The 25853-nt window shown below is 45.0% G+C and overlaps 1 protein-coding gene across 1 annotated transcript; it reads right to left on the bottom strand.

Annotated features, from left to right (window-relative positions):
• Positions 1 to 1125: 1125 nt before the first annotated feature.
• Positions 1126 to 7786, bottom strand: LOC143963854 (zona pellucida sperm-binding protein 3-like). Its single transcript, XM_077473591.1, has 8 exons — positions 7292 to 7786; positions 6014 to 6126; positions 5156 to 5259; positions 4898 to 5075; positions 4663 to 4783; positions 4488 to 4579; positions 2905 to 3038; positions 1126 to 1369 (listed from the first exon to the last, which is right to left on the bottom strand). The coding sequence occupies exons 1-8, from the start codon at positions 7778 to 7780 to the stop codon at positions 1143 to 1145; spliced, it is 1458 nt and encodes a 485-aa protein (XP_077329717.1). The 5' UTR covers positions 7781 to 7786; the 3' UTR covers positions 1126 to 1142.
• Between the last annotated feature and the right edge of the window lie 18067 nt (positions 7787 to 25853).

Genomic DNA, 25853 nt, shown 5'->3' with positions numbered 1-25853 from the left:
TTTGACAGCAAAGGTCCAACGGAATGAGTCTGGACAATTTGATAGTGTGTGGGCTCCATTGGCCCTTTGCTTGCCAAAAATCCAGCGGGCTTTAGAATGTTTTAAAATTTTCCCATGGGGGGGGGCACGATGAGGCAATCTCCCTTCCTGTGTTGAGGGAGATGACATCAGGAGCACAGGCCCTGAAGGTGACAGACTACAAAGGGACCCCCCTAGCAACCAGCATTTAGAGGCAAGTAGAAGGGAGAAAAAAAAAAAAAAAAAAAAAAAAGCACATTAATAAAGTGGAGTTCCACAACAAATTTAAGAGAAAACGTGTCTTTGTTCCACCAGACCATATTATCCAAGAAAGTTATGCAACAAACACATTCTAATATCTAAACAGACATTGACAAATTGTTCTCCTGACAATTTACCACTATTAACCCATCTTAAAGGATCCCCAGGGCTTTTAATCCCTTGGTTGTGCATCAGTAATTTTTTTTTTTTTTTTTATGAAATTCATATCCCCTGAGCCTAGTGGGGATTACATATGCCATCTAGGGAGGTACAATTATCCTGGAATGGTGTCATTGTTGCTTGCCTTAAAAGGCTACGTTCACCTTTTCATAAAAATGCCTCATGTTACTGATGTATCAGTCCATACATTGGACAATACAGTTCTGGAGTGAGTATGTCACAATGGGAAGTGCTCATTGGTCAGCATGACCATGTGACCACTCTGAACAATGAGAACCATGAGATGGGTCCCTCCAAGAGGGACTTTGACCTTGCTACTTTTCTAGGGCAAGAGTTAGTGTCACTGGTGGTAGAGAAGTCACTTGAATTAGTAGCAGTTTCCCCAAATGCTCCTTCAATGTAGTTGGAGTCCCAATTTAAATAAAAAATGGGTTCAGTACTTGACTGACACTATACACAAACAGTCCTTGTATGTAAAATCTCTAACTAGGGTGATGGAACTTTTGACTTTTTAAAAAAAAAATATTAAACACACAAGACCTGTAATACATACTAGTTCAGATTCCTCAGTTAATCCCAAGGGCAGGAAGGGGGGGGGGGGGAGATTTAAAAACAGACTATACAACCCTCCCCTATTCTGTTCTCTATAAAATGAAAATCAATAGATCAGATTCAAAATGGTTTTATTTTTCCACAGAGAGCACATACTGTGGCTTTTTCAGAGATTTCCAAATGAACACTGCACACACTATGACAACAAGAAGACTAAGACATCCAACAGCAACCAACAGCCAGAGCTCCATAGGGGCAGACTCTTCTCTTGTCACTGCAGCCGTTACATCCCTTTGTTGAGGCCCAGTCACAAGCAGAGGTCCCAGAGTGGTCACAGTTTGTCCCTCTGGGTGGGATTCTTAACAGGAGAAAAGTGAGAGATTAATACACATTTCTGTACAAGTCCATGTAGTTTAAGAGCTTGCAGTCAATCTAGCTTTTACATAGTCTAGAAGTTAGCACCCATTTTAGACTTTTGAATCCCAAAATTGTTCCTTCAGCCAATAGTGACTGGAATAGGGCTGCAGATAATGGTTAACCTCCTAGGTTGTGGTATGAGCAGTTGGAGATTTTTTCCCCAGTCTAGTTATGTGTTAGAAGTGACAGTGGGAAAGCTTTCACTGGTGACAAGCAGTTAAGCTTTTGGAACTTTCACTTGTTTTAGTGAAAGATTGTTGGCCAGAGGCTTCACTAGAACCTTCAGGGCCCTGATGCAAGGGTCCCTTCCCCCCCTACTGCCAGAGCACCTTCCATCAGTTCCGGGGCTAATAACCAAATCACATGACTTGGTTATTAGCAGTGTGAACCAAGCCCTATGATCCAGCATCTCGGGTCTCCAGCACAGTGGTAGAGCACCAGGGCCCAGCCACCAAGTGCAACCTTGTAGTTCTGCTACTGGTCAGCCATGTTAATCTGTATGAGATTCTTCAACTCTTAAAACTGAAATTTGAAATCAGTCAGAACACTGGTGAAGAAATAGATACGATACATACAAGCGTTTCGAACAAATATCCCATGTCTGAGAAGGACACTTGGTGGCTAAGAGGACAATGAATATTTAGCCACATGCATCAATGAAAAAGTCCCACCTTCTGGGCTAGGCCTATTAAAAGTGAACTTATTGTTCAGAACGGTATTTAAAGACAAGGCTAGGAAGCCATAGGGAATCACTCTTCAGCCACACATTTGACCTCAGGGATTCCAAGCCACAGGTCCTCCCCAACTAGATACATTTGGGACTAACCCCTTAACGCTTGTATAACATCCTATGATTTAAAAAAGGACTTTGAGCTGAAAAAAAAAAAAAAAAAACCGGGATGCCTGCAGCTACAGGCATCATTCAGATATAGACTATTAGAGCTGGCGATTCCCTTCACTAAAAGATCATAGCGGCTGTTCAGCCACTTGATATTTCTTATAGGCAGCAAGAGGAGACAGCCCCCCTCCGGTTATTCTTTATTCTCCTTGCTTACCCCTGCCATCAAACCAGAGAAGGGAACTGACCAGCCCTGGATGCTGACCATTGAGATTTCCGGCAGACCTAGAGTCTTCATGATTGTTCAGAGGCTGGGGGCAACGTTATGTCATGCCTGGCCTCTGCATTTGAGAGACCCCCCCCACACAAACACTCCCATAGGCAATGCTCCAAGCACAACACATTAGGCATCCATTTACTCAGCGTAACATCTTTGACAAAAAATAAAAATAGTGCCAGCTTTACTGTTTGCACGCGTGGTTAATTTGAAAATCTCAGACTAGAGCAAAATACCAAATTCAAAAGTTGTAAAAGGTTACTCTACTTGTCAATGTGCTCACTAAAGATCACCTTTAGGACACATCTAGAGATCACCTACATTTCTAACATTGTATATCACAGCTGCAAGTTAGACTCACCATCCAAGAGTTCCCTCTTTCCTCTTGGTCTTCCAAACCTGCCTCTTCCTCCGGAAACCAGACCAGTAGGGTTGCTGCAGGTGCCTGTACCACAACACTGGCAGATACTGCTAGGGCCCTCAACGGCAGACCAACTAAAGACAATTGTTAGACAAGTCTGCATTTAGAAGCAAGATGAAGTTCTAGTGAAAAGCCAATGCTGTAGAGTAGCACCACACACACACACACACACACTAGGTTATTGGAACACAGTCATTGTCCTGTGAAATACTGAAGATGGTGCTGCACTGTTGAAAACTAAGTAATAAACTACAAAAACTGAAATAAAAGTACAATATGAACACCAGCTGGCAAACACTGGTATCAACTATATAAAAGTTCTAAAATACAACAGTGTATTACTCAAAATGAACACAAGATGGCAGTGAAAATACAAATATGAAGCGACTAGGATAGGGTAAAAGGGTAGAGGAATGCCCAAATAGTGTAGTATATTGTAAAAAAAAAAAAAATAAATATATATATATATATATATATATATATATATATATATATATATATATATATATATATATATATATAAAAACCACAGTAAAGGTAACTCACATTTGTTTGTAGTAAAGCAAGGATGAAAAAAAAAAAAAAAAAAAAAAAAAAACCCTTGTCACCAGCATCATTTCCGGTTGCACCTGTCAGCAAAACCCATGCATCATCACAGGGGCACATGACTTCAGATCCCCTTTCGAGCACTTTGCGATTTCATAGACTGGATACAGTCATTTCATATTTTGTGTATTTGCACTGGATGTTTTATATCCCTTTAAAGTGGTTGTAAAGTTTTTTTTTTTTTTTTTTTTTTAGACGTTTAACCTACAGGTAAGCCTATAACAAGGCTTACCTGTAGGTTAAACCACACACAGTTTATGAGATTCCCTTCGCAATGCACTACTGACTGCAGCAGCGCATATGCGTACAGGGGCTTCCTCAGCTGAAAGTCCGGCAGACGCCAGAAAGATCTCCCGCACAATATTGCAGCTCTGGCCACTCACAGCATCGGAGCCGTTATACCCGGAAGACACGCCGAGGGAACATGTCAGCTCCCTCGGCATGGTTTGGGTGAGATGTAGGGGCCTCGTTCTAAGGCAAGTATTTCATAATGAGCTAGTATGGAGCATACTAGCTCATTATGACTTTTCACTTGCAGGTCAGAGAAAAAAAAACAAAAACAAAAAAACAAACAAACCATCAGCGGTTTTACTACCGCTTTAAGTTTTATACAGCTGTCTTTGGATTCTCACTGCCATCTCGTGTTCATTTTGAGTAATACACTGTTGCATTTCAGAACTTTTATGTAGTTGATACCAGTGTTTGTATTGTACTTTATTTCAGTTTTTGTAGTTTATTACTTAGTTTTCAACAGTGCAGCACCATTTACAGTATATCACATTTTTTGTTCTGAATTCACCCATCAGTGTTTACAGCAGTTGCACTAGATATCCATTTCCACTATAGTGGTAGTGCAGGAGTACCTTCCATCATTGTTCTGTGAGCCTGGATCTAGCATTTAGTCCATGGAACCTCACCTTTTTGTGGCTTTGCTATAGGAACAGGCCTTGTTCATGGCATCAGGGACTTGGGTGGTTGCAGCAGCTCTCAGGTAACAGGTTATGTAGATCTGGATTGGAAAGAATTTAAATTTTAGGTTATCAGTTCTTACAAGGCACCCATCTGTATCAACCAATTCAAAACTGTCCTTACCAGAGAGGCATCCTTTCCTAGAAATCGGAAAGCATCCACAGTAAACTGGAGCGTGTCTGGCTGAACCCTCGGGGTGATGAAGGCTGAAGAGGTATCATCTTGCATTCCATCAACTAGACAGCTGTAGAGAATGGTCAGTTAAGATTGGGGTAATTTATGGCAGCAACCCCCCTCCCAGAGGGGGAAGAAAAGGAAAGGAGAAAAAAAATAAATAAATAAAAATAAAGCCCCATACCCATTGTTTGCAATGAGGTCATAACTAGGAGCAGAGGTTGGATCAGGAGATAGGGTAGCCACACAGCGATCAATATATAGGATCAGTCCAACATGGTTCTGAGTGTCCACAGAAGCCTCTATGTAGAGGATGTCTCCAAGCTGATAGATGGGAGAACTTCTAGGGCCACTCCAATTCTCTATAGACAAAAAACAGGGGATTACATTGTAATGTTCAGACAACACATCCCCTCCCAATAATTTTCTGTGGTTAACTCACCAGTCATTAGCCTCAATGAGAAGGACAGCCTCTCTTCTAAGGACACTGTGCTGCTGAATGGAACCCATGTTGGCTCAATGGCTTTGCTGCTTACATTGGCATGCCTATACAGGAGAACAAAATAGTTATGGATGGAAAATAGGGTCACCATCCATATGGATTTCACAGACATAACTGGATCACATAGTGGCAGGTGTCCACAGACATGTCACCGCTAACATCTGCCGCTGCATAGAGGTGAATGGAGGCTTCGATCAGGTCTGCCTGAAAAACAGATCTGATCAGAAAGCCCAGCGAAAGGGGATTTAGTGTTCAGGTTTGGCTTAAAGGAAAAAAAAAAAAATTAAAAAAATAAGTGGCAACCTCAACCATGTTCTCTAAAGCTATGAGGTCACTTAATGGTATCCCATCATGGTCAATGCTGATCCTCACCACCACACTTTTGCTCAACAGAGGCCATTGATCGCTGCAGTAGAGGTGCTAAATTGTAGGAACAGGCTACAAGTCTACAGATAGTCTTTACTTGAGCCAAACATGAGCTGTGGTGCACTGACCCCACACCTTTATAGCTTAGAAGGCTTGAGGCACATCAGATTTTTGCTGTCTGTACCCCCAATAAGCAGATTAGTGATCAACAGGACTGAACCCAAGGGAAGCCAAACATTTTTTTGGAGTTGTCAAAGAAGCCAGGGAGGCAATCACCACAATGGATGCACTTGTTGCAGTGGCAAGTCATTGGAGATTCTCATTTCTTTTTATTTGTCAAACAGGATATGAAGGAGAATGTCTTGAATTGGGACAGAAGCAGAAAACCTGACAGGGATGTTGTGCTCTGTTCAAAGTGTAGCGTAGACTCACCGGTAATAGTAGCACATTATGGGGACCACAGCTGAGTTGGTTCTGATGATTGGAATGGAGGAGGTTGGGCTGTAGGTCAAGCTGGTAGCATAGATCACCCAGTCTTGAGTCATCTGTAGATAAGATCAGAACATTACATATACCAGGGGCATAACTAGAACCTTCAAGGCCCTGGTGCAAGAAACAGTGATCAGCCCCCCCCCCCCTTCCATCTGAGCCCAGTGCTTCCAATTTTGGGAGGGCGCAGCCATGGATATCCTCCCAGAACTGTGCCACCAGTATGCCCCTTGGGACATGCACAATCACAGCTGCCCTTTACCATGCGATTAGCTGACCACATGTAAACAGACTTGCTGGAAATCGGCAGCCCTTTCCTCCCATGCTGCGTCTGCAAGGAAAGGCGAGGCATTAACTGCCAAGAATGTCAGTAAATTGTTTACACTGATAATCAGTGCTGCCCATTAATGCCACCTATTAGTGCTGTATTTCAGTGCCCATCAATTCTGCCTACCAGTGCCACCCATTAGTACTCAATGCTGCACCGCCTAACTGTGCCAGACCATTGATGCCATTTATCAGTGCTGTCCATCAGTAGCACCCATCAATGCTGCAGCACTGCTCTGAGTAGAGCTCATGCATCTCATACAGCTCAGAGCCAACAGTTCTCCCTGCTCCCTCTGTCACATGGGATGACACAGCCAATCTGCTTCCCCTTGGGCTGTATGAGAGATTTGCCCTCTACTCAGAGCTGTGGTACTAGCTACATTGCTGCCTTGTAGCCCTCTCCTCTGAAAAGTGGAGAATACCAAGTAAGGGCTCCTAGTCTGTTGACATCACTGCAATAATTGAGGATGTCTACACAAGTAGGTTTTTCTATAGAAAGCATTTTAAAGAGCCCCCGTCGCCAGAACATTGCAACAATCTTACCGTAAAAGGGCTCATATAAAATACAAGTGCTAATGCTACTGGGCCCATACCTAGGAACCCAGCAACAAGGTAAAATTTAGCAAGAGAGCATGAGTTGCTTTCCACAGCTTTGTTATAACCCCCAGCCCCCCATTGTACATGTGAACAAGGTCAGCAGCATATGCACAGGTCCCCCTCACATAAGTAGAAGAGCAACAAGTGTTTAACAGTGGAAAGAGTCTGGAGGCAAATCTCCTGCCAATTTGCACAGAACATCAGATGCACAGTTCTTAAGACCACACTGCAATAACCCATAGCAACCAGGTATTAGTTTACTGAAGTCAAGAAAAGTTGTTAGAGAAAGGGAATTACCTGCACAGTGTTACCACAGTCCTGGAGACTAATCTGGAAGAGAACTTCAGCAACACCTAGGGTATTTGGCTTGCAACTTTGGGTTCCCAGGCTCAGATCAGAGGGTTTCACTAGCTTTCCATTCCCATAAAAATCCAACATGACACTGACCACCATACTGTCCTCTTCACACTGGACACTGACGGGGGAACTAGAGGAACTTACAGTCGGGGGCTGCTGGCGGAGCATCCCACCAGCACGCCCACCTGCTGAACCCCACCGAGACCCACCTCTAGAAGCCCCAAACCCATATACCTCATTAGCTCCAGAGTAAAGCCCTATGGAACCCCCTCTAGAAGACCCCTGGCTCTGACCAGGTACAACCCGCTGGTAATTCCTCCACCAGTCTGATTGGCGCCTATTTCTCACCAAGGTTCCATCCCCAGTACATCCATAAACCAGGGCCAAAAGCACCAGTCCACTACACCAGGCCCTTACTCCTAGACCCATCCTGCCTGCACAACCAACAGCACAATGAAGCAGGAAAAGAGAGCTGCCTTTTATATCCCTCCCACCAGTCACTAATTGCCCAGCTGGGGCAAATCATCACCACACCCAAATGGCTGCCTCATACAGCATTTGGCTAAACTACACGGTTGATCCTTTGATGCTGAGACAGGTAACAATTTGCTGACAGCCACCTCATTTGAGCTACACAGGAGAATTTCAGTGGCTTAGTACCGCTACTATATTTGTTATGGATTAATCAGTACAAGTAGCAAGTGATCAAAAAAAAAAAAACTGAAGATACAAATGGCTCTGCATGGAGTACATACTCTATACAACTGACATGCACTAGCATAATCTCACATGACTGCTCAATGTTTCAATCATATGCAATTGAAAGCTACAAGATGCTACTGAATACTACCAGTGTAGCTTATACCATAGGGGGCTATACATTTCAAGGCCAATTTTTATATTTTGGGGTGTGTTTAATGCAAATGGTGATCATTTGCTAGTCCTAGTAACTTTCAGCTAGCAATGTTGTTGGCAGGATTGGGTTTGTAAACACTCATATATAGCTCTAGTCTTAGGGTTCATTCACGTAATTCTGTGCCTACTGCTGGACCGTTTGCAGCAACATGTGTTGTATCTGCTACAGGGTGCCCACCCATCCATGTCTATAAGTGCACCCAACAGAAGTCATGTCTGCCCATTGACACACCAAATAATGCTTATGAATAGGGATGAGCTCTGGCGTGTTCGCACACTCCACGTGCAGAGCCCACCAGGAAGTCGGCACAGCGCTGCGCTAATCACAGGCAGTAAGGCGTTGTCTCGATCTCACCAGCCGCGCATCGGGTCAATGTCTCACTACCTGTGATTAGCACAGCACTGCGCCGACTTCCTGGCGGGCTCTGCACGGGGAGTGTGCGAACACGCCAGAGCTCATCCTTACTTATGAACATATACAATATATGTGAATAGTCCCTTTGGCATGATCAGGGCTGGACTGGGCCAAAAATTTGGCCCTGGACTTCATCCAGACCGACCCACTCCAATTTTGCAAACACGCACAAAAACAGTATGCTGCGCACTTGCACGAGAGTGACGTCATCACGGCCCGGCTAGACACATAGCAGGAGTATGCAAACTCAGAAGCCGACAGCACACTGCTGGTGATCTTTTATTTTCCAGCCCCCCCCCCACCCCCTGGTGTCCCCCTGTCACCTGCCCGAAGTCTGGCTCTGCATTATATATTTTAAAATAAACAACTAATGCGCACACCTATTTTTGATCAACCGCAGTAATGAGAAGCTGCCAACATCAAACAGGTTTAGGCCCCTTTCACACGGGACGGATCAGTAATGATCCGCCCGGTGATGATCCGCTCGCTCAGCGGGGATCGCTCCGTTGTCCCCGCTAAGCCGGCTGCGGACAGGGCGGTCTCTGCACACTGTGCGGGGACCACCCTGTCAGCTCTCCACTCTCCTCTAGGGGGATCGGATGAGCACGGACCGTCTGCCTGTGTTCATCCGATCCGCTCTGCAGACGGATAGAAAAATAGGATTTTCCTCCGACTGCAGAATCGGACTGTTGCAGAGACGGAGGAAATCGGGTGTCTGCGGATGTTCATCCGCAGACACCCGCTATCCCATAGGGATGAATGTATGCCCGTATTTCATGCGCAAACGGATGGATGAAATACGGACATATCATCCGCATGTGTGAAAGGGGCCTAACACAAACCCACAGATAAATTGAATATATAGCAAAGGATGTGATGCTAACCAAAATAACATTAAAAAAAAAAATAATCCATTTGGTGCAAATAATGATTCAAATAATACAAAAAATCCAACATAGCTAAAAGTACATCAAACGTGTCAATTAATATTGAAATGTGCATAAAAAATATTTTCAGCAAAAAATTCATATATAAACCATTCATTATAATTAAAACCATTTTATCCAAACGATGTCCTTGGTATTAAAGTGCAAAAAGAGTGCAAAAAAAAAAGGGGGGTTTTTAATAAGCATTTTTTATATATGATTCTTTTGCTGAAAATATTTTTATGCACATTTTAATATTAATTGACAGTTTTGGTGAAATTTTAGCTATGTTGGATTTTGCATATTTTTTTAACCATTATTTTCACCAAATGGATTTTTTATGTTATTTTATTTAGCACCACATCATATATATATATATAGCTGTATATAGAATATGGCTGTGTGTATGATATATATATATATATATATATATATATATATATATATATATATATATCATATACACAGCCATATTCTATATACAGCTATATATATATATATATAGCCATGTGCTATATACAGTATTCAATGGGCCGGCCGGTTACCTGGATGGGTTCCTGCAGCACTGCCATCCTCCAGGCTCCCTCGTCTGCTCCGGGGACTTCTCTGCCTGTCGGCTGCTCTCACGGCGGCCCCCGGCTCATTTAAACTCACAGCGTCCGTTACCGCGGGGGCCGCCGGAGATAGCCGAGTTTTGTTCGCTGAAGCGCTGTCGGAGAGGAGCAGGGCGGGGGAAGCCGAGCGGTGGCGGAAAAGGACGACTGTGGGCTGGAGGTGGCCGAAGATGTGTGCAATACTAGTGTTATGAGAGTGCCGAGTGGGGGCGGAAAGAGCCGAAGTGCGCCGCGTTGCTCAAATGAATGGCTGTGCGAGTAGCGCAGCCATTCATTTGGCTAGGCTGTCACTGAAACCGGCCCACTGAGCCATCGGCCCACCGGGAATCTCCCAGTAGTCCCGATGGCCAGTACATGCCTGGGCTGGATTGACATTATATTGAAGAGGTGAGTCCCTTCTTCGCATATAGTTATGGCCCTGTGCATTACCATTAACTTCTGTGGACCTCAAAATGCACATTGATTCAGCAAAATACACATTGCATTTTCTAAATGTGCTATATCGCTGGGATCTGTGTAGATCTTGTTCTCCTGCAAAGTCCCATTTAGACCCCTTTCACACTGCTGAGCCTATAGCGTTGGTGGTAAAACGCAGCTATTTTTAGTGGCGTTTTACCGTCAGATTTGCAGCGCATTTCCGCCGCTAGTGGGGCACTTTTACCCCCCGCTAGCGGCCAAGAAAGGGTTAAAACCACCTGCAATACGCCACAATAGTGGCGTTTTGCCAGCGGTAATACAGCGCTGCCCTATTGATTTCAATGGGGAGCAGCAGTGGAGGAGCGGTAAACACACTGCTCCAAAGAAGCTGCTGGCAGGACTTTTCCTGACATCCTGCCAGCGCACCACTCCGGTGTGAAAGCCCTCAGGGCTTTCACAGTGGAGACAAAGGAGCAGCAGTTTGAGGGCGGATTGCAGGCACTATTTCTAACGCCCTCAGTGTGAAAGGGCTCTTCTTGTTACCTCAAAAAGTCAGTACACCAAAAACTGATATTTTAGGTACAGTGAAGACTGGTAGGCTGAGTTAGTCCTGTTTTTTGATGTTCTCGGTACTCCAACAGTGAGATCAGCTTCCGTAGTTTCCAACTTTGTTCCTGTTCACTTGGAAATGTTGGTTGTCCTGGCTAACCTTTGTGTATCCTAGCTCCTCCTGTTACTTTGTCCATAATACAAAATCTCATGTGCAGACCTAGGATGGTGGGAGCCCCTCATAATAGACCCAGCAGCTGTGCAGACCTAGGAAGTCAGTTCAGGGATGGTGGGAGCCTCTGATAATGGACAACATAGCTCAGCAGAGCCAGAAACTCTGCGCATGGATGGTGGAAGTCCCTTATAATGGGCACAACAGGTGTTCAGACCCAGGAACCCAGCACAGGAGTGGTGGAAACCCCTTGTAATGGCACAGTAAGTGTCAAGACCGCTCAGACCTGAAACTCAGCACAAGAATGGTGGGAGCCCTTCATAATTGGCACAGTGGCTGTGAATACCTGGGTACTCGGCGCAGGACTGGTCGGAGACCCTCATAACGAGTACAACAGGTGTATGGACCTGGGAACTCAGTGCAGGAATTGTCAGAGCCCCTCATAATGGGCACAACCATTGCTCAGACCTGGAACTCAGCACAGGAATGGTGGGAACCCCTGATAATGAGCACAGCAGCAGTGACTACCTGGGAACTCACCACAAGGATGGTGGGAACCTCTTATAATGTCCACAACAGGTATGCAGACCTGATAACTCAGTGCAAGGATAATGGAAGCCCCCTGATAATAGACAAAATAGGTCTGCAGAGCCAGAAACGATTCATGTGGATGGTGAGAACCCGTCATAATGGGCACAACATGTGTGCAAACCTGAGAATTCAGCACAGGGGAGGTGTGAACCCCTTATAATGGGCACAAGTGTTCAGAATGCTAAGGCCTGGAACTCAGCACAAGAATGGTGGGTGCCTCTCATAATGGACACAGCAGCTGTGAATACCTGGGCACTCAGCACAGGAATGGTGAGAGCCCCTCATCGGGCAAAACCGATGCATAGATCTGGGAATTCAGGGAAAGAATGATGGAAGCCCCTGATAATGGACAACATAGGTCTGCAGTGCTAGAAACTCTTCATGTGGATGGCAGGAACTCCTCATAATGAGTACACCCTTAGGTCTGGTATGGATTTTGAGGGGAACCCTATGCCGATATTTAAAAAGTGGAGTCCCCCAAAATCCATACCAAACCCTTATCTGACCATGCAGCCTGGCAGGCACCCCCCGAAACATGCCAGGCCACATGCCCTCAACATGGGAGGCCTCCCACCTTTTCTCTTGACAGCTCTTATATAGGCAAGAGTAGGGCCACCCGCTAATGTAACTGGATGACCCAGCCCCCTCTGTCACATGACATCAGAAGGGGCGGGGTCACTCAGTTATGTCACCGGGTGGCCCCGCCCCTGCCTATATCAGCTGTCAAAGCCAAGAGACAGCAGTTACTGGGAGGCCTCCCATCGAGGCGGAGCTTTCAGTATTTCTATTTTTCAGGTCCAGCGGGCGGCGTGATTGAAGATGAATGGACATTGCAGGACATTTTCTTTAATAAAGGAATTGTCAAAAACTGTTATGATTTTTACTTTGTACCCCTACCTATTCACCAAAAAAAGAGTCAATGTACCCAATACCCATTTACATGGGGCGGGCTGGGATCTGGGGGTCCCCTTGTTAAAGGTGGCTTCCAGATTCCGATAAGCCCCCTGCCAGCAGACCAACAACCACCAGCCAGGGTTGTTAGAAGAGGCTCTTGTCCCCATCAACAGGAGGAGGGGGCCCGCTCGCTCATCCCCCCCCCCCCCCTTCCTGGCTGCTTGCTCGGATAAGGGCCTCATAATGCTGTTTTTTTTTTTACTTAATTCTGTCATAGGGTTCCCCTTAACCACTTCACATACACAGTCATGAAATTTGTGTGTATATATACACACACTCACACACACACAGTGCTTTGCAAAAGCATTCATCCCCCTTGCCATTTTCTGTGTTTTGTTGCTTTACAACCTGGAATTAACATGGATTGTAGGAGGATTTGCATCATTTAATTTACAGAACATACCTGCAACTGTGAAGATTTTTTATTTATTTTTTTATTGTAAAGCAAACAACAAATAGGACAAAATAACAGGAAAAAGTCGATCTGCATAACTATTCATCCCCCTAAAGCCAATACTTTGTAGAGCCACCTTTTGCGGCTATCACAGCTCCAAGTTGCTTTGGATAAGTCTCTATGAGCTTGCCACATCTTACCACTGGGATTTTTGCCCATTCCTCCTTGCAAAACTGCTCCAGCTCCTTCAAGTTGGATGATTTGCGCTTGTGAACAGCAATCTTTAACCTTGACCACAGATTTTCTATTGGATTGAGGTTTGGGCTTTGACTAGGCCAGGGGTGCCCAATCTTTTGAAGAGCGAGGGCCACTTAAGTGAATTGGTAACTGGTCGCGGGCCACAATGAGTGGAGCAGGAGGATGACAGGTCCGTGTCCACTAACACAGCTCACTCTACTCTGTGGGCCCTCTGATCCAATCCGATTCGCCCAAATGGAAGGGGCAGATCCCTTTCTATTTTTTTTTTTTTTTTTTAGGTAGGCGAGTGTAAACAGACAGAAGTCCGTTTACAACTGCTGCTCCATAGAGGTGAATAGTAAGTCCGATTGGGTCGGATCATTCATGTGAAAGGGGCCAAAGGCTGCTTTCACACTGATGCTCTGCGATTTGCCCAAACCGCAGGTGCAGCGCAGTAAACCTGTGGTTTTTCTGCAGATTAGCTGCACTTTTCTGTAAACTTCTATTATATGCTGCAAGTTTGGCGCACTTTCTGAAGGCGCAACACACCCGCAGGTAATAACAGAAGTCTATGGCTCAATGCAGGTAACCCGCAGCTGCACTGCACCTGCACAGCAGTTTGAAAGCAGCCTGGTAACCACTGCAAAACAGATATATCCATATATATTGTAAATTTAGTAGTGAACTTACCTTTAATAACCATCTTCCATTCTGGTATTGCTGGCTGTTGCTGAGTGCATTTGGTATCACTCCGCCTGTGACAGGATACAGAAAGCATTGACTTATGTGGCTCTGCTCCACAGCCACTTGCTTGCACTACCAGTGGCTTCATTCACAAAACTGCTGCTCTGGGATGGCGGGTCAGTAACCCGTGATCTGGTCTTGCCAACCTGCCATCTTAGAGCAGGAGGCCGAGGGCCATATTAGAGGGCTCCGCGGGCCACTGGTTGGGCACCCCTGGACTAGGCCATTCCAACACATTTACATGTTTCCCCTTAAACCACTCAAGTGTTGCTATAGCAGTGTGTTTGAGGTCATTGTCCTGCTGGAAGATGAACCTCCATCCTAGCCTCAAATCACACACAGAGTGGTACAGGTTTTGCTCAAGAATATCCCTGTATGTAGCACCATCCATCTTTCCCTCAACTTTGACCAGTTTCCCAGTCCCGGCTGCTGATAAACATCCTGACAGCATGATGCCACCACCACCATGTTTCACTGCGGGCAGTGGCGGAATTATAGGGGTCGTTAAGATCGCCATGGTGACCGGGTCCCCTGTACTCTCCGATAGGGGGGAGGCTGAGAATAGCTCCCCGATCATCAGCCGAACTGAAATCGGCACTGTGCGGGGAGCTCCTCACATTAGGCTAAATGAAAGCACAGTGTGCTGTGCTCTTTGTCTCCCCCTACAGTGCAGTACCCGGCAGGAAGAACCAAGGTAAATGTCTGCCGTTTTTTTTTTTAACCACTTGCCGCCCGCCCTATTACAAATAGACGGCGGCAAAGTGGTTTGATAATCCTGACCGGACATCATATGACGTCCTCAGGATTATGAGCCGCTGCGCGCCCCCGGGGGCGCGCATCGCGGCGATCGTTGTTGCGGGGTGTCAGTCTGACACCCGGCAACTACGATCTCAGTAAAGAGTCTCAGACGGAGACTCTTTACCACGTGATCAGCCGTGTCCAATCACGGCTGATCACAGTGTAAATGGGAAGAGCCGGTGATCGGCTTTTCCTCACTCGCATCTGTCAGACGCGAGTAGAGGAGAGCCGATCGGCTGCTCCTCTGACAGGGGGGGTCTGTGCTGATCGATTATCAGCACAGCCCCCCCGAGGATGCCCACACTGGACCACCAGGGACACCACCAGGGAAAAGGTAATCCTCCCTAGACCACCAGGGATGCCCATGGTCACAATGGATGCCAATCAGTGCCCATAATGGATGCCAATCAGTGCCCACAATGGGCATCACTGATTGGCATCCATTAGTACAGTATAAAACCAATGCCGCCTATGAGTGCCCACCTGTTATGAGTGCCCACCTGTGCCGCCTATGAGTGCCCACCTGTGCCGCCTATGAGTGCCCACCTGTGCCGCCTATGAGTGCCCACCTGTGCCGCCTATGAGTGCCCACCTGTGCCGCCTATCAGTGCCCACCCATGCCCATCTGTGCTGCCTATCCATGCCCATCTGTGCCGCCTATCCATGCCAATCCGTGCCAGCTATCAGTGCCAATTTGTGCCACCTATCAGTGTCCATCCGTGTCGCCCATCCGTGTCGCCCATCCGTGTCGCCTATCAGTGCCGCCTATCAGTGTCCATCAATGCCACCTCATCAGTGCCACTTCATTGGTGCCCATCAGTGCCGCCTTATCAGTGCCCATCAGTGCCCATCAGTGCCCATCAGTGAAGGAGAAAACGTACTTATTTACAAAGTTTTGAAACTGAAACAAAAAAAAACATTTTTTTTTTCAAAATTTTCGGTATTTTTTTATTTGTAGCGCAAAAAATAAAAACCGTAGAGGTGATCAAATACCACCAAAAGAAAGCTCTATTTGTGGGAAAAAAATGATAAAAATTTCATTTGGGTACAGTGTAGCATGACCGTGCAATTGTCATTCAAAGTGCGACAGCGCTGAAAGCTCAAAATTGGTCTGGGCAGGAAGGTGTTTAAGTGCCTGGTATTGAAGTGGTTAATAAGACTAGCTACTGTATTTGTGTTTATATGTGTGTGCATGCGTGTGTGTATATATATATATGTATGTATGCATGTGTGTGTGTGTGCATGTATGTGAGTGTGCATGTATGCATATGTATGTATGTGAATGTGTATGTGTTTATCAGTGGTGGTGCATCCAAAAGGGTGCACAGGTGCCGCCCCCTCTCTCCAGCCACCCCCTCTATGACCAATGGATAGATTCATGCATAGCATAGCATGAATCTATCCATGGCCACCGCTGCCACCCCATATTTAGGTGTCCGGTCCCTTTTGGGGTGCCGGGCCCCTGAATTAGAGCAGCGGGTGGAGGTTGTTTTTGAAGCACCTGATTAGAGCCATTGGCTCTAATAGGCTTCAGAATAGGTGAACTGCAAGCGCCATGCTTGACGCTCCCAGTCTACCCAGGTATGTTAGAAAAGTGAATTAATATTCACTTTCCTAACACTGAACTGCCTCTCCACCAATCAGGTGTGAGGGTCTGTTACCTGTCACCTGTCACCTGATTGGCTGAAACGATAGGCGCAGCTCTTGGACGCCTATCAGGAGAAGAGGACGAGAGATGAGGATGGCGGGAGATGCATGGAGGACCCCGCTCATGGCCGACACCCGCTGCCCCACCAAGACAGGGTAAGTGGCGGGCAGACGGCAAGTGGGCGGTGGGGATTCACAGTGGCAGCATTTGATGGCACACCACCAGCATTTAATGGGCACACCGGCAGCATTTGATGTGCACAGTGGCAGCATTTATTGAGCACAGTGGCAGCGTTTGGGTACACTGGCAGCGTTTGGGTACACTGGCAGCGTTTGATGGGTACACTGGCATTTAATGGGCACACTGGTGGCATTTGATAGGCACATTGGCAGCGTTTGATGGGCACAGTGGTGACATTTGATGGCACAGTGGTGACATTTGATGGTACAGTGGCTGTAATTGATGTTTTTTTTTTCTGAATTTTTCAGTTTGCTTGCGCCCCTCTAAAAATTTTGAGCACCAGCTGCCACTGGATTATATGTGCGTGCATATGTACATTTATATATATATATATATATATATATACACAGACAAGTCTACATTTACAAGACAGACATGAAGTTCTGGTGAAAAACCAATGCTGTAGGAGTAGTATTTGTTAACTTCTTGGGGCCAATGCCTACCAGATGCAATAGTGCACTTGAGTTACAGCAACAAGTGCTAAAGATGTGCTTTTATTAAAAAGTCATTATATATATATATATATATATATATATATATATATATATATATATATAGTATATGTGTGTTTATATATGTGCGTGTTTACATGTATGTATGCACATTTTATGTAAAATGCTGTTTCTCCGAAAAGTGATCCATGCTCAGATTGCTTTTCAGAGGCATTTGACAGCCGGTAGAGAGGCAATATGTTGCCTACTGACCACCTGTTTTAACCCCTTAAATGCATCATCACTATGTTGCAACTGCATGCAATGCACACAGTTGCAGGGGGGTTGCAATGCACCCCTATTCATCTAGGGGTATACTTCAAGGGTGCCCTGACTGGAAAAAGATTGTGAAACACCGACATAGAGAAACCCATCTCTCCATTTTCCTCCTGCAGCCGCTGAATGCCTGTGGGTGGGAGAGGAGGAGAAGCAGGGGGAAATTAAGAAATCGGTTCCTTTATATGCAGCCGCCCACTTGGGACCAGGCCCTGGTGTTCTGCCATCGGGCTCGGAGAAAAGAGCCCTGTCCGGAGGTCAGGGAGGGCCCTCCATGGTTTCTTGCATCTGGGCCCTGAGGGTTCTAGTTACGCCACTGATTGTGGGGATGGTGTTCTTTGGGTGATGTGATGTGTTGGGTTTGCGCCAGACATAGCATTTTCTTTGATGGCCAAAAAGTTTAATTTTAGTCTCATCAGACCAGAGCACCTTCCTCCATACATTTTGGGAGTCTCCCACATGCCTTTTCGCAAACCCAAAATGTGCCATTTTGTTTTTTGCTGAAAGTAATGTCTTTCTTCCGGCCACTCTGTCATAAAGCCCAACTCTATGGAGCGTACGGCTTATTGTCGTCCTATGTACAGATACTCCAGTCTCTGCTGTGGAACTCTGCAGCTCCTCCAGGGTTACCTTAGGTCTCTGTGCTGCCTCTCTGATTAATGCCCTCCTTGCCTGGTCCGTGAGTTTTGGTGTGCGGCCGTCTCTTGGCAGGTTTGCTGTTGTGCCATGTTCTTTCCATTTGGTTATGATAGATTTGATGGTGCTCCTAGGGATCATCAAAGATTTGGATTTTTATTTTTTTATAACCTAACCCTGACTTATAATTCTCAACAACATTGTCCTTTACTTGTTTGGAGAGTTCCTTGGTCTTCATGGCAGTGTTTGGTTAGTGGTGCCAGTTGCTTAGGTGTTGCAGCCTCTGGGGCCTTCAAAAAGGTGTGTCTATGTAATGACACATCATGTGACACTTAAGCCTCGTACACACGATTGGGTTGTTGGCCATCAAAACTGTGGACTCTTGTCCGAAGGGCATTGGCCCAACATTGTCTTGCATACAAATGGCAAGGAATTGTTGGGCAACAAATACGAACGTAGTGACGTACTACGTTGTTTTTCAGCTCGTCGACACCCTTTGGGCTCCTTCTGCTAATTTTGTGTTAGTAGAAGTTTGGCGAGTGTTGATTCACACTTTTCAGTTTGTTCCTGAGCGGCTGTTCGTCAACCAGCCATATTGCGGAATCGGAGGAGATAATGTGTTATTCATTATTGGCCTTGTTATTGGTTAAATAATGATATGGTATATTTTTGGATGCATAGAATGCACTTTTTGGTTAAGTTCTATTGGCAGATTGCATGTCTAATTTTAATTAATGCACAATTAAAAAAAATAAAAAATTGTAGAGAATACTACTTGGCTATGTGTTTTACTTCAAAATTACAGTTTGGGAGTAGACACTTACATTGAAAAAAACATAGTTGTACCTTTGATCTTAAAATCTATGGCATAATGGTGTTATGGTAACGTGCCCAAATAAAAAAAAAAACCACCATAATATTATTCTTGGTATCACTAGAAAAAAAAAAAAATTGTTTGCAATAACTCCATCAGTATCACCAGCTTCATTATTATCCCATTAAAGAAGAAGAGAATGTGCGCTGCATTTCCAGATTTCATAATTTGCCACGTCATGAATGTTAATTCTCCATTATGAATGCTAATTTACAAGACCGACCGCTTCTGGCTCGTCCTAGCTTCTGAGCATGCGTGTTTGTACTTTGGACATTTGTCCATGGAAAATCCTACAACAATTGTCCGATGGAGCGTACAAACGGTCGGATTTTCTGCCAACAACCTGTCATCGAACATTTCCCATTGGAAAATCTGATCGTGTACAAGGCTTTAGATTGCACACAGGTGGGCATCATTTCACTAATTATGTGACTTCTGAAGTTATTTGGTTGCACCAGAGCTTTTTATGGGCTTCATAACAAAGGGGTGAATACATATGCAGGTGCCAATTTTATATATATATATATATATATATATATATATATATATATATATATATATATATATATATATATATATATATATATATATATATATATATATATATATATATATATATATATATATATATATATATATATATATATATATATTTTTTTTTTTTTTTTTTTTTTTTTTTTTTTTTTTTTTTTTTTTTTTTTTTTTTTTTTTTTTGAAAAATAGATATGTATATATTTTTCTAATTTTACTTCACCAGCTTAGACTATCGTGTTCTGGTCCATCACATATAACATATAATTCAGATTGAAAAAAAAAAAAAAAACATTGAACTAAAGGCTGTAATGTAACAAAATAGGTAAAAGCCAAGGAGGGTGAATACTTTTGCAAAGCACTGTATACACACACTCGCATACCTGCCTAATATCCTCTCACTATATACGGCCACCGTGTAAGCAGCAGCCGCCTTAGTGTGGGGCATGCACTTAGCACCTGAGCCATGATTACCCAAAGGCACACTGCCTTTGACCAATCATGGCTCACAGACCATCACGCTGTGAATAGCCAAAGCATGCTTTGGCCAATCAGCAGCTGTCAATGATTGTACACAATGTGTCCTTTTATAATTTACAAGAATCGATGAACTTGCCATCAAGTTTACCATGTAATTGTGAAATTAGACGATGTTTAGTATCCCTTTTTTATCCAGTAGTGATATTTAGGGATGGTCCGAATGTTTGAGTCGCATGTAAGTTCGACTCAAACGTCAGGCATTCCTTCGTAGACCAAACAAACATGGGGTGCTCTCAGCAAGTTTGAGCACCCCATATGAGAGCACCCCATGTTTGTTTGGTCTACGAAGGAATGCCTGATGTTTGAGTCGAACTTACATGCGACTCAAACATTCGGACCATCCCTAAATATCACTACTGGATAAAAAGGGATACTAAACATCGTCTCATTTCACAATTACATGGTAAACTTGATGGCAAGTCCATCGATTCTTGGAAATTATAAAAAGGACACATTGTGTACAAGACTTGGGGACCGCTGACCATACACTTGCCTGTTGTTATTTGATCTAGACCCCATGGTCTCTATCCCCTACGCAAAATCTTACCCAATTATTTCTTACATAGGACATACACCTGAGAAGCTATTTAAATGGAAGCATAGAGACACACCCCTATGCCCTAGATGTAATGGGCACCTGGCTAATTTAATACACGTTATGAAGATGCCCCAAACTCCATCAATCTTGTCAAGGGGTTGTCTACTATTAATGGTAACTTTTGGGCTGAAGATGCTGATGGAGCCAGGGATACGCCTTTTGAGCATGTTAGACAAAGCTAGGACTCAGGAAAAAAAAAAACACACAACACTTCTTAATATTGGTATAAAGGCATTTCAGGCTCACAAGCTCATAGCATTAAAATTAATAGACAATGATTACATTTTTTTTTATTTTTTCCACAGACAGCACATACTGTGGCTTTTTCAGAGATTTTCCAATGAACACTGCACACACTATGACAACAAGAAGACTAAGACATCCGACAGCCACCAACACCCAGAGCTCCGCAGACTCTTCTCTTGTCACTGCAGCTGTAACATCCCTTTGTGAAGGCCCAATTACAAGCAGAGGTCCCAGAGTGGTCACAGGTAGTCCCCTCTTCTGTGTGGGGTTCTTAACAGGAGAAAATTGAGAGGTCAATAGACACATTTCTGTACAATTCCATGCAGTTTAAGAGCTTGCAGTCAACAATCTACCTTTTACACAAGTGTCCAGAAGTTAGCACCCATTTTAGACACTCAAATCCTAAAATTGTTCCTTAAGTTAATAGTGGACCGAATAGGGATGAAGAGAATTGTTGACTTCCTAGGTTGTGGTATGAGCTGTTTGAGATATTTTCCCTATTCTAGTTAAGTGACAGTGGGAAAGTTTCCACTGGTGACAAGCAATATAAAGCCATCAGGATTCTTGACCTGCGTAGCCCAATTGTCCCCTTTTTTCCCAATCCCATACCTCTTACCAGCCCTCTTATAAACTATAATAATGAGACCACACCTAATCTTTGGAGTAAACTGGCCACAACAGCCTTTTATTAACATAACCAAAATTATATTTACTCCCTCCAAAGATATGTATATATAAATACATATATACAACCATAAACAAACATTTTGAACAACTTTAGAAACTCCAGTCTGGTGATCTCTGACGGTGACCCACTTTAACTCCAATATCAACCTCACTGCTTTTACCATTTTACATCCCAGGCCTCTAGCTGTGACCGCTCAGAGACAACCAAATTCCTGCAGTGCAAACACCTCCCAGTATTCCATCCACCGTTCAGGAATACACCGGAGGGGCCCCTATTACCAATGAGCCCCCCACACCTTTAGATCACCTCTGTTTAATGCCACCGTCAAAGACCACCAGAAAATATCACACTGCAGCCCCCAAAAGGACCGACTTCACTGTTGTGACGATCATCCATCTTCCCCTGAAAGAAAAACAAACAGACGACAGCAGCAAGCAATAACACCCTTATCCACCAACAAACAACCCCAACAGTAGGGAGGGAGGGTGGGAAAAACTGCCTCCTCCAACGTCCTCTACTCGTGACTGGCCCCGCTCTGTCTCCGCCCCCCTTTTATATGGCTCCTCCTACTCGTTCCACCATCTTCTCTCCACCTATCCCATTACTCCATGGGTTCCCCTGGCACCCGGTCATGCCCGCCTCTCCATTACCCCTCCCCTTTGGGCGGATCATTACGGGGCTTCCTAGCCTTTCCAACCAGATTTTAGACCTTCCACTTGTCCTATTGAAAGATTTGGTTAGCCAGAGCCCTGGCACAAGAAACCAAGAAAGCCCCCCCCCCCCCGGCTACTGCTGGGCCTCTTTTATCAGCAGTCCTGGTGCTCTTTATTTCTTGAGGACTGAGGTTGTGAACCACCGATTTAAAGTACCCCCAATGGGCCATGTTTTTGGAACTTCCCTTGGTATTGAGTGTTTTTTTTTATCTGTGTCATTGATCTTGATTAGGGATGAGCTTCGTGTTCGAGTCGAACGTACGTTCGACTCGAACATTGGCTGTTCGTGCGTTCGGCGAATTCCGAACGTTTTGGCCGTTCGCGTCAAAATTCGAGTGACGCGCGCGCAGACCACAATGCACTGCGTTGGCGCAGTGCATTGCTGTCCGATGATTGGCCAAGCATGCACTGTGACCCCGCATGCTTGGCCAATCGCAGCGCCGGCAGCGAGGAGAGCCATGATTGGCCACAGGCATCCTGCCTGTGGCCAATCATAGCTCAGACTGTGTAGTGCACGCCCCACACTATAAAAGGCCGCCTTTAAGGCGGCCTCCTGTAGTGTGTTACTTTGCATCTGAAGCAGTGGGTGTTCTGTGTACCTTCAACACAGTACACACCAATCGTTTTTGGCTGATTTCCTATCTTGCTGCTGTGTAGTGGTTGTTGTCTGTGCCCTGACTGCAGTATACACCACTATATTCACCTCACCTATATAGCTAGTGATCTAGCTTTAACCACTTAACAACTGCCCATTGTCGATTAACGGCTTCAGGGCGGTTGTTTAACTCAGAGAGGCCGTTAATTAACGGCCTCCCAGAATTCTGCTCTCGCGTGCCCCGAGGTGTGCGCACTCGAGAGCATCCGTGACCGCCGGGTCCATAGGACCCGGCGCATCACGGTAAACGGCCGCTCATAGCGGCCGTTTACCACGTGATTGCTCCGTCAAATGACGGAGTGATCACTTGGAAACAAACCGGCGTCATGTTATGACGCCTGTTCCTCCCTCCCCTTTCTGTACCGATCGGTACAGCGGAGGGGAAAGAGATCGGTGTCAGCAGCGATGTGGGCTGCATCTGCAGTGCCCACATCGCTGCTCACCGAATTTAACCCCTCAATTCCCTGCCAATACTCTGCAATACCAGTGCATACTCTGCAGTACCCTGCCATTACTCTGCAGTACCCCGCCATTACTCTGCAGTACCCCGCCATTACTCTGCAGTACCCCGCCATTACTCTGCAGTGCAGTACCCTGCCATTACTCTGCAGTAGAAATTGAACCATCACAAGAACAGCGCATCTGATGCGCTGTTCTTGTGATGGTTCAATTTCTGCTTTCTTCCACCATGTCCAAAGTGGTCTAGCAGCTGCACATTGAGACTAATTATAGGCCCTCTATGAGACAACAATTAACCTAATATTTGGATAAAGTGTTCTCTACAAAAGGTTTCTTCCATTTGTGCGCCAAGAACTTTTGTTATTACTCTGCAGTACCCCGCCATTACTCTGCAGTACCCCGCCATTACTCTGCAGTGCAGTACCCCGCCATTACTCTGCAGTGCAGTACCCCGCCATTACTCTGCAGTGCAGTACCCCCGCCATTACTCTGCAGTGCAGTACCCTGCCATTACTCTGCAGTGCAGTACCCTGCCATTACTCTGCAGTACCCTGCCATTACTCTTCAGTACCCCCCATTACTCTGCAGTAACCCCCATTACTCTGCAGTACCCTGCCATTACTCTGCAGTACCCCGCCATTACTCTGCAGTACCCCCCATTACTCTGCAGTAACCCCCATTACTCTGCAGTACCCCCCAATACTCTGCAGTACCCCCCAATACTCTGCAGTACCCGCCATTACTCTGCAGTACCCGCCATTACTCTGCAGTACCCGCCATTACTCTGCAGTACCCCCAATACTCTGCAGTACCCTGCTATTACTCTGTAGTACCCCGCCAATACCCCGCCAATACTCTGTAATACCCTGCCATAAATTGCCATACCCAGCCATACTCAGAGATACCCAGCCATACTCGGTGATACCCTGAAGTACCCAGCCATAGACGCCCCCCCCACCCCTCACCGCCCTCTGGTGCTTCTACCAACTCGCCAGTACGATCAAAGCCAGAATCTTTTTTTTTTTTTTTTATTTCAGGCTTCCCAGCCTAGAGGTGAGATGTGGGGTCATATTGACCCCCCAGATTTCACTGTAAAGAGGACCTGTCATCCCATATTCCTATTACAAGGGATGTTTACATTTCTTGTAATAGGAATAAAAGTGATCAAAAATATATTTTTGGGAAAAAAAATGTCAAACTAAAATAAAGTAAAATGAACAATAAAAAAATAAAATAAAAATTAAAGCGCCCATGTCCCCATGTGCTCGCATGTGCCACACATGTGAGGTATCGCCGAGAATGTTAGAGCGAGAGCAATAATTCTAGTCCTAGACCTCCTCTGCAACTCAAAACATGTAACCAGTAAAAAAATATTTAAAGCGTCGCCTATGGGGATTTTTTAAGTAGCGACGTTTGGCGCCATTCCACGGGCATGTGCAATTTTGAAGAGTGACATGTTTGATATCTATTTACTCAGCATAACTTCATCTTTCACTTTATGCAAACATTGGGCTAACAAGTGGTTAATAATAGAGCTTGCAGTCAGTAGTGTTAGGAGATAGTGCGTGCTGTCTGCGTGCTCTGTACCCAGTACATACCGCTATAATATAGGGCAGGCCCCTACTTTCAAACATCCAACTTACAAACATCTCCTACTTGCAAACGCAAGGAGACAGCAGCAAGTGAGATGAAAAAAGATGGACGACAAAACAAAATTATACAGGGGTGATAACCCTTCCCTATGTTTTCCAAAAAGCTTAAAGATATTTTTTTTGACTGGAGCTACACTTTAAAAATGTACCGGTTGAAAATGACAAACAGATTCAACTTAACACAACAAACCTACACAGTCCCTGTCTTGTTTGCACCGCCTGTATACTGCTGTTCTGAGTATATAGGGCCTGGGGGCCACACGCATTTCCTTTTTTTAATATGGGTACGGGGTTCCCCTTAATATGTGTACAAGACCCAAATAGGCTGGTAATGGGCAGGGAGGGCTACCCATGCCATTTTTCTGAATGATTTTCAACCATATTGCAGGAACCAGATATAACATTAAAACCGCAAGCAGTTTTAAATGGTGTTATTTCCGTTTAATGTCATTTTGTGCAGGGACTGTTCTAAACACGGGAAACACGTGGCACTTCACAGGCATACTATAGACACCCCCCAGGCACCATA

This window comes from Lithobates pipiens, unplaced genomic scaffold (genome assembly GCF_037356315.1).
Source record: "Lithobates pipiens isolate NorthernLeopardFrog02 unplaced genomic scaffold, aLitPip1_a1.2 Scaffold_8, whole genome shotgun sequence".
NCBI lineage: Eukaryota > Metazoa > Chordata > Amphibia > Anura > Ranidae > Lithobates > Lithobates pipiens.
Note: the sequence above shows the minus strand (reverse complement) of the source record. Positions and strands in the feature narration are given on the sequence as shown.

Bases quoted from the DNA above. Each gene is read 5' to 3' on its own strand.
- LOC143963854 (XM_077473591.1), bottom strand. From the start codon at position 7,780: ATGGGTCTAGGAGTAAGGGCCTGGTGTAGTGGACTGGTGCTTTTGGCC. The intron at 5,260-6,013 runs GTGAGTCTACGC...TCTCCTGTATAG, and splicing joins ATAATGTGCTACTATTACCG to GCATGCCAATGTAAGCAGCA. The intron at 3,039-4,487 runs GTGAGGTTCCAT...AATTGTCTTTAG, and splicing joins TATAGCAAAGCCACAAAAAG to TTGGTCTGCCGTTGAGGGCC.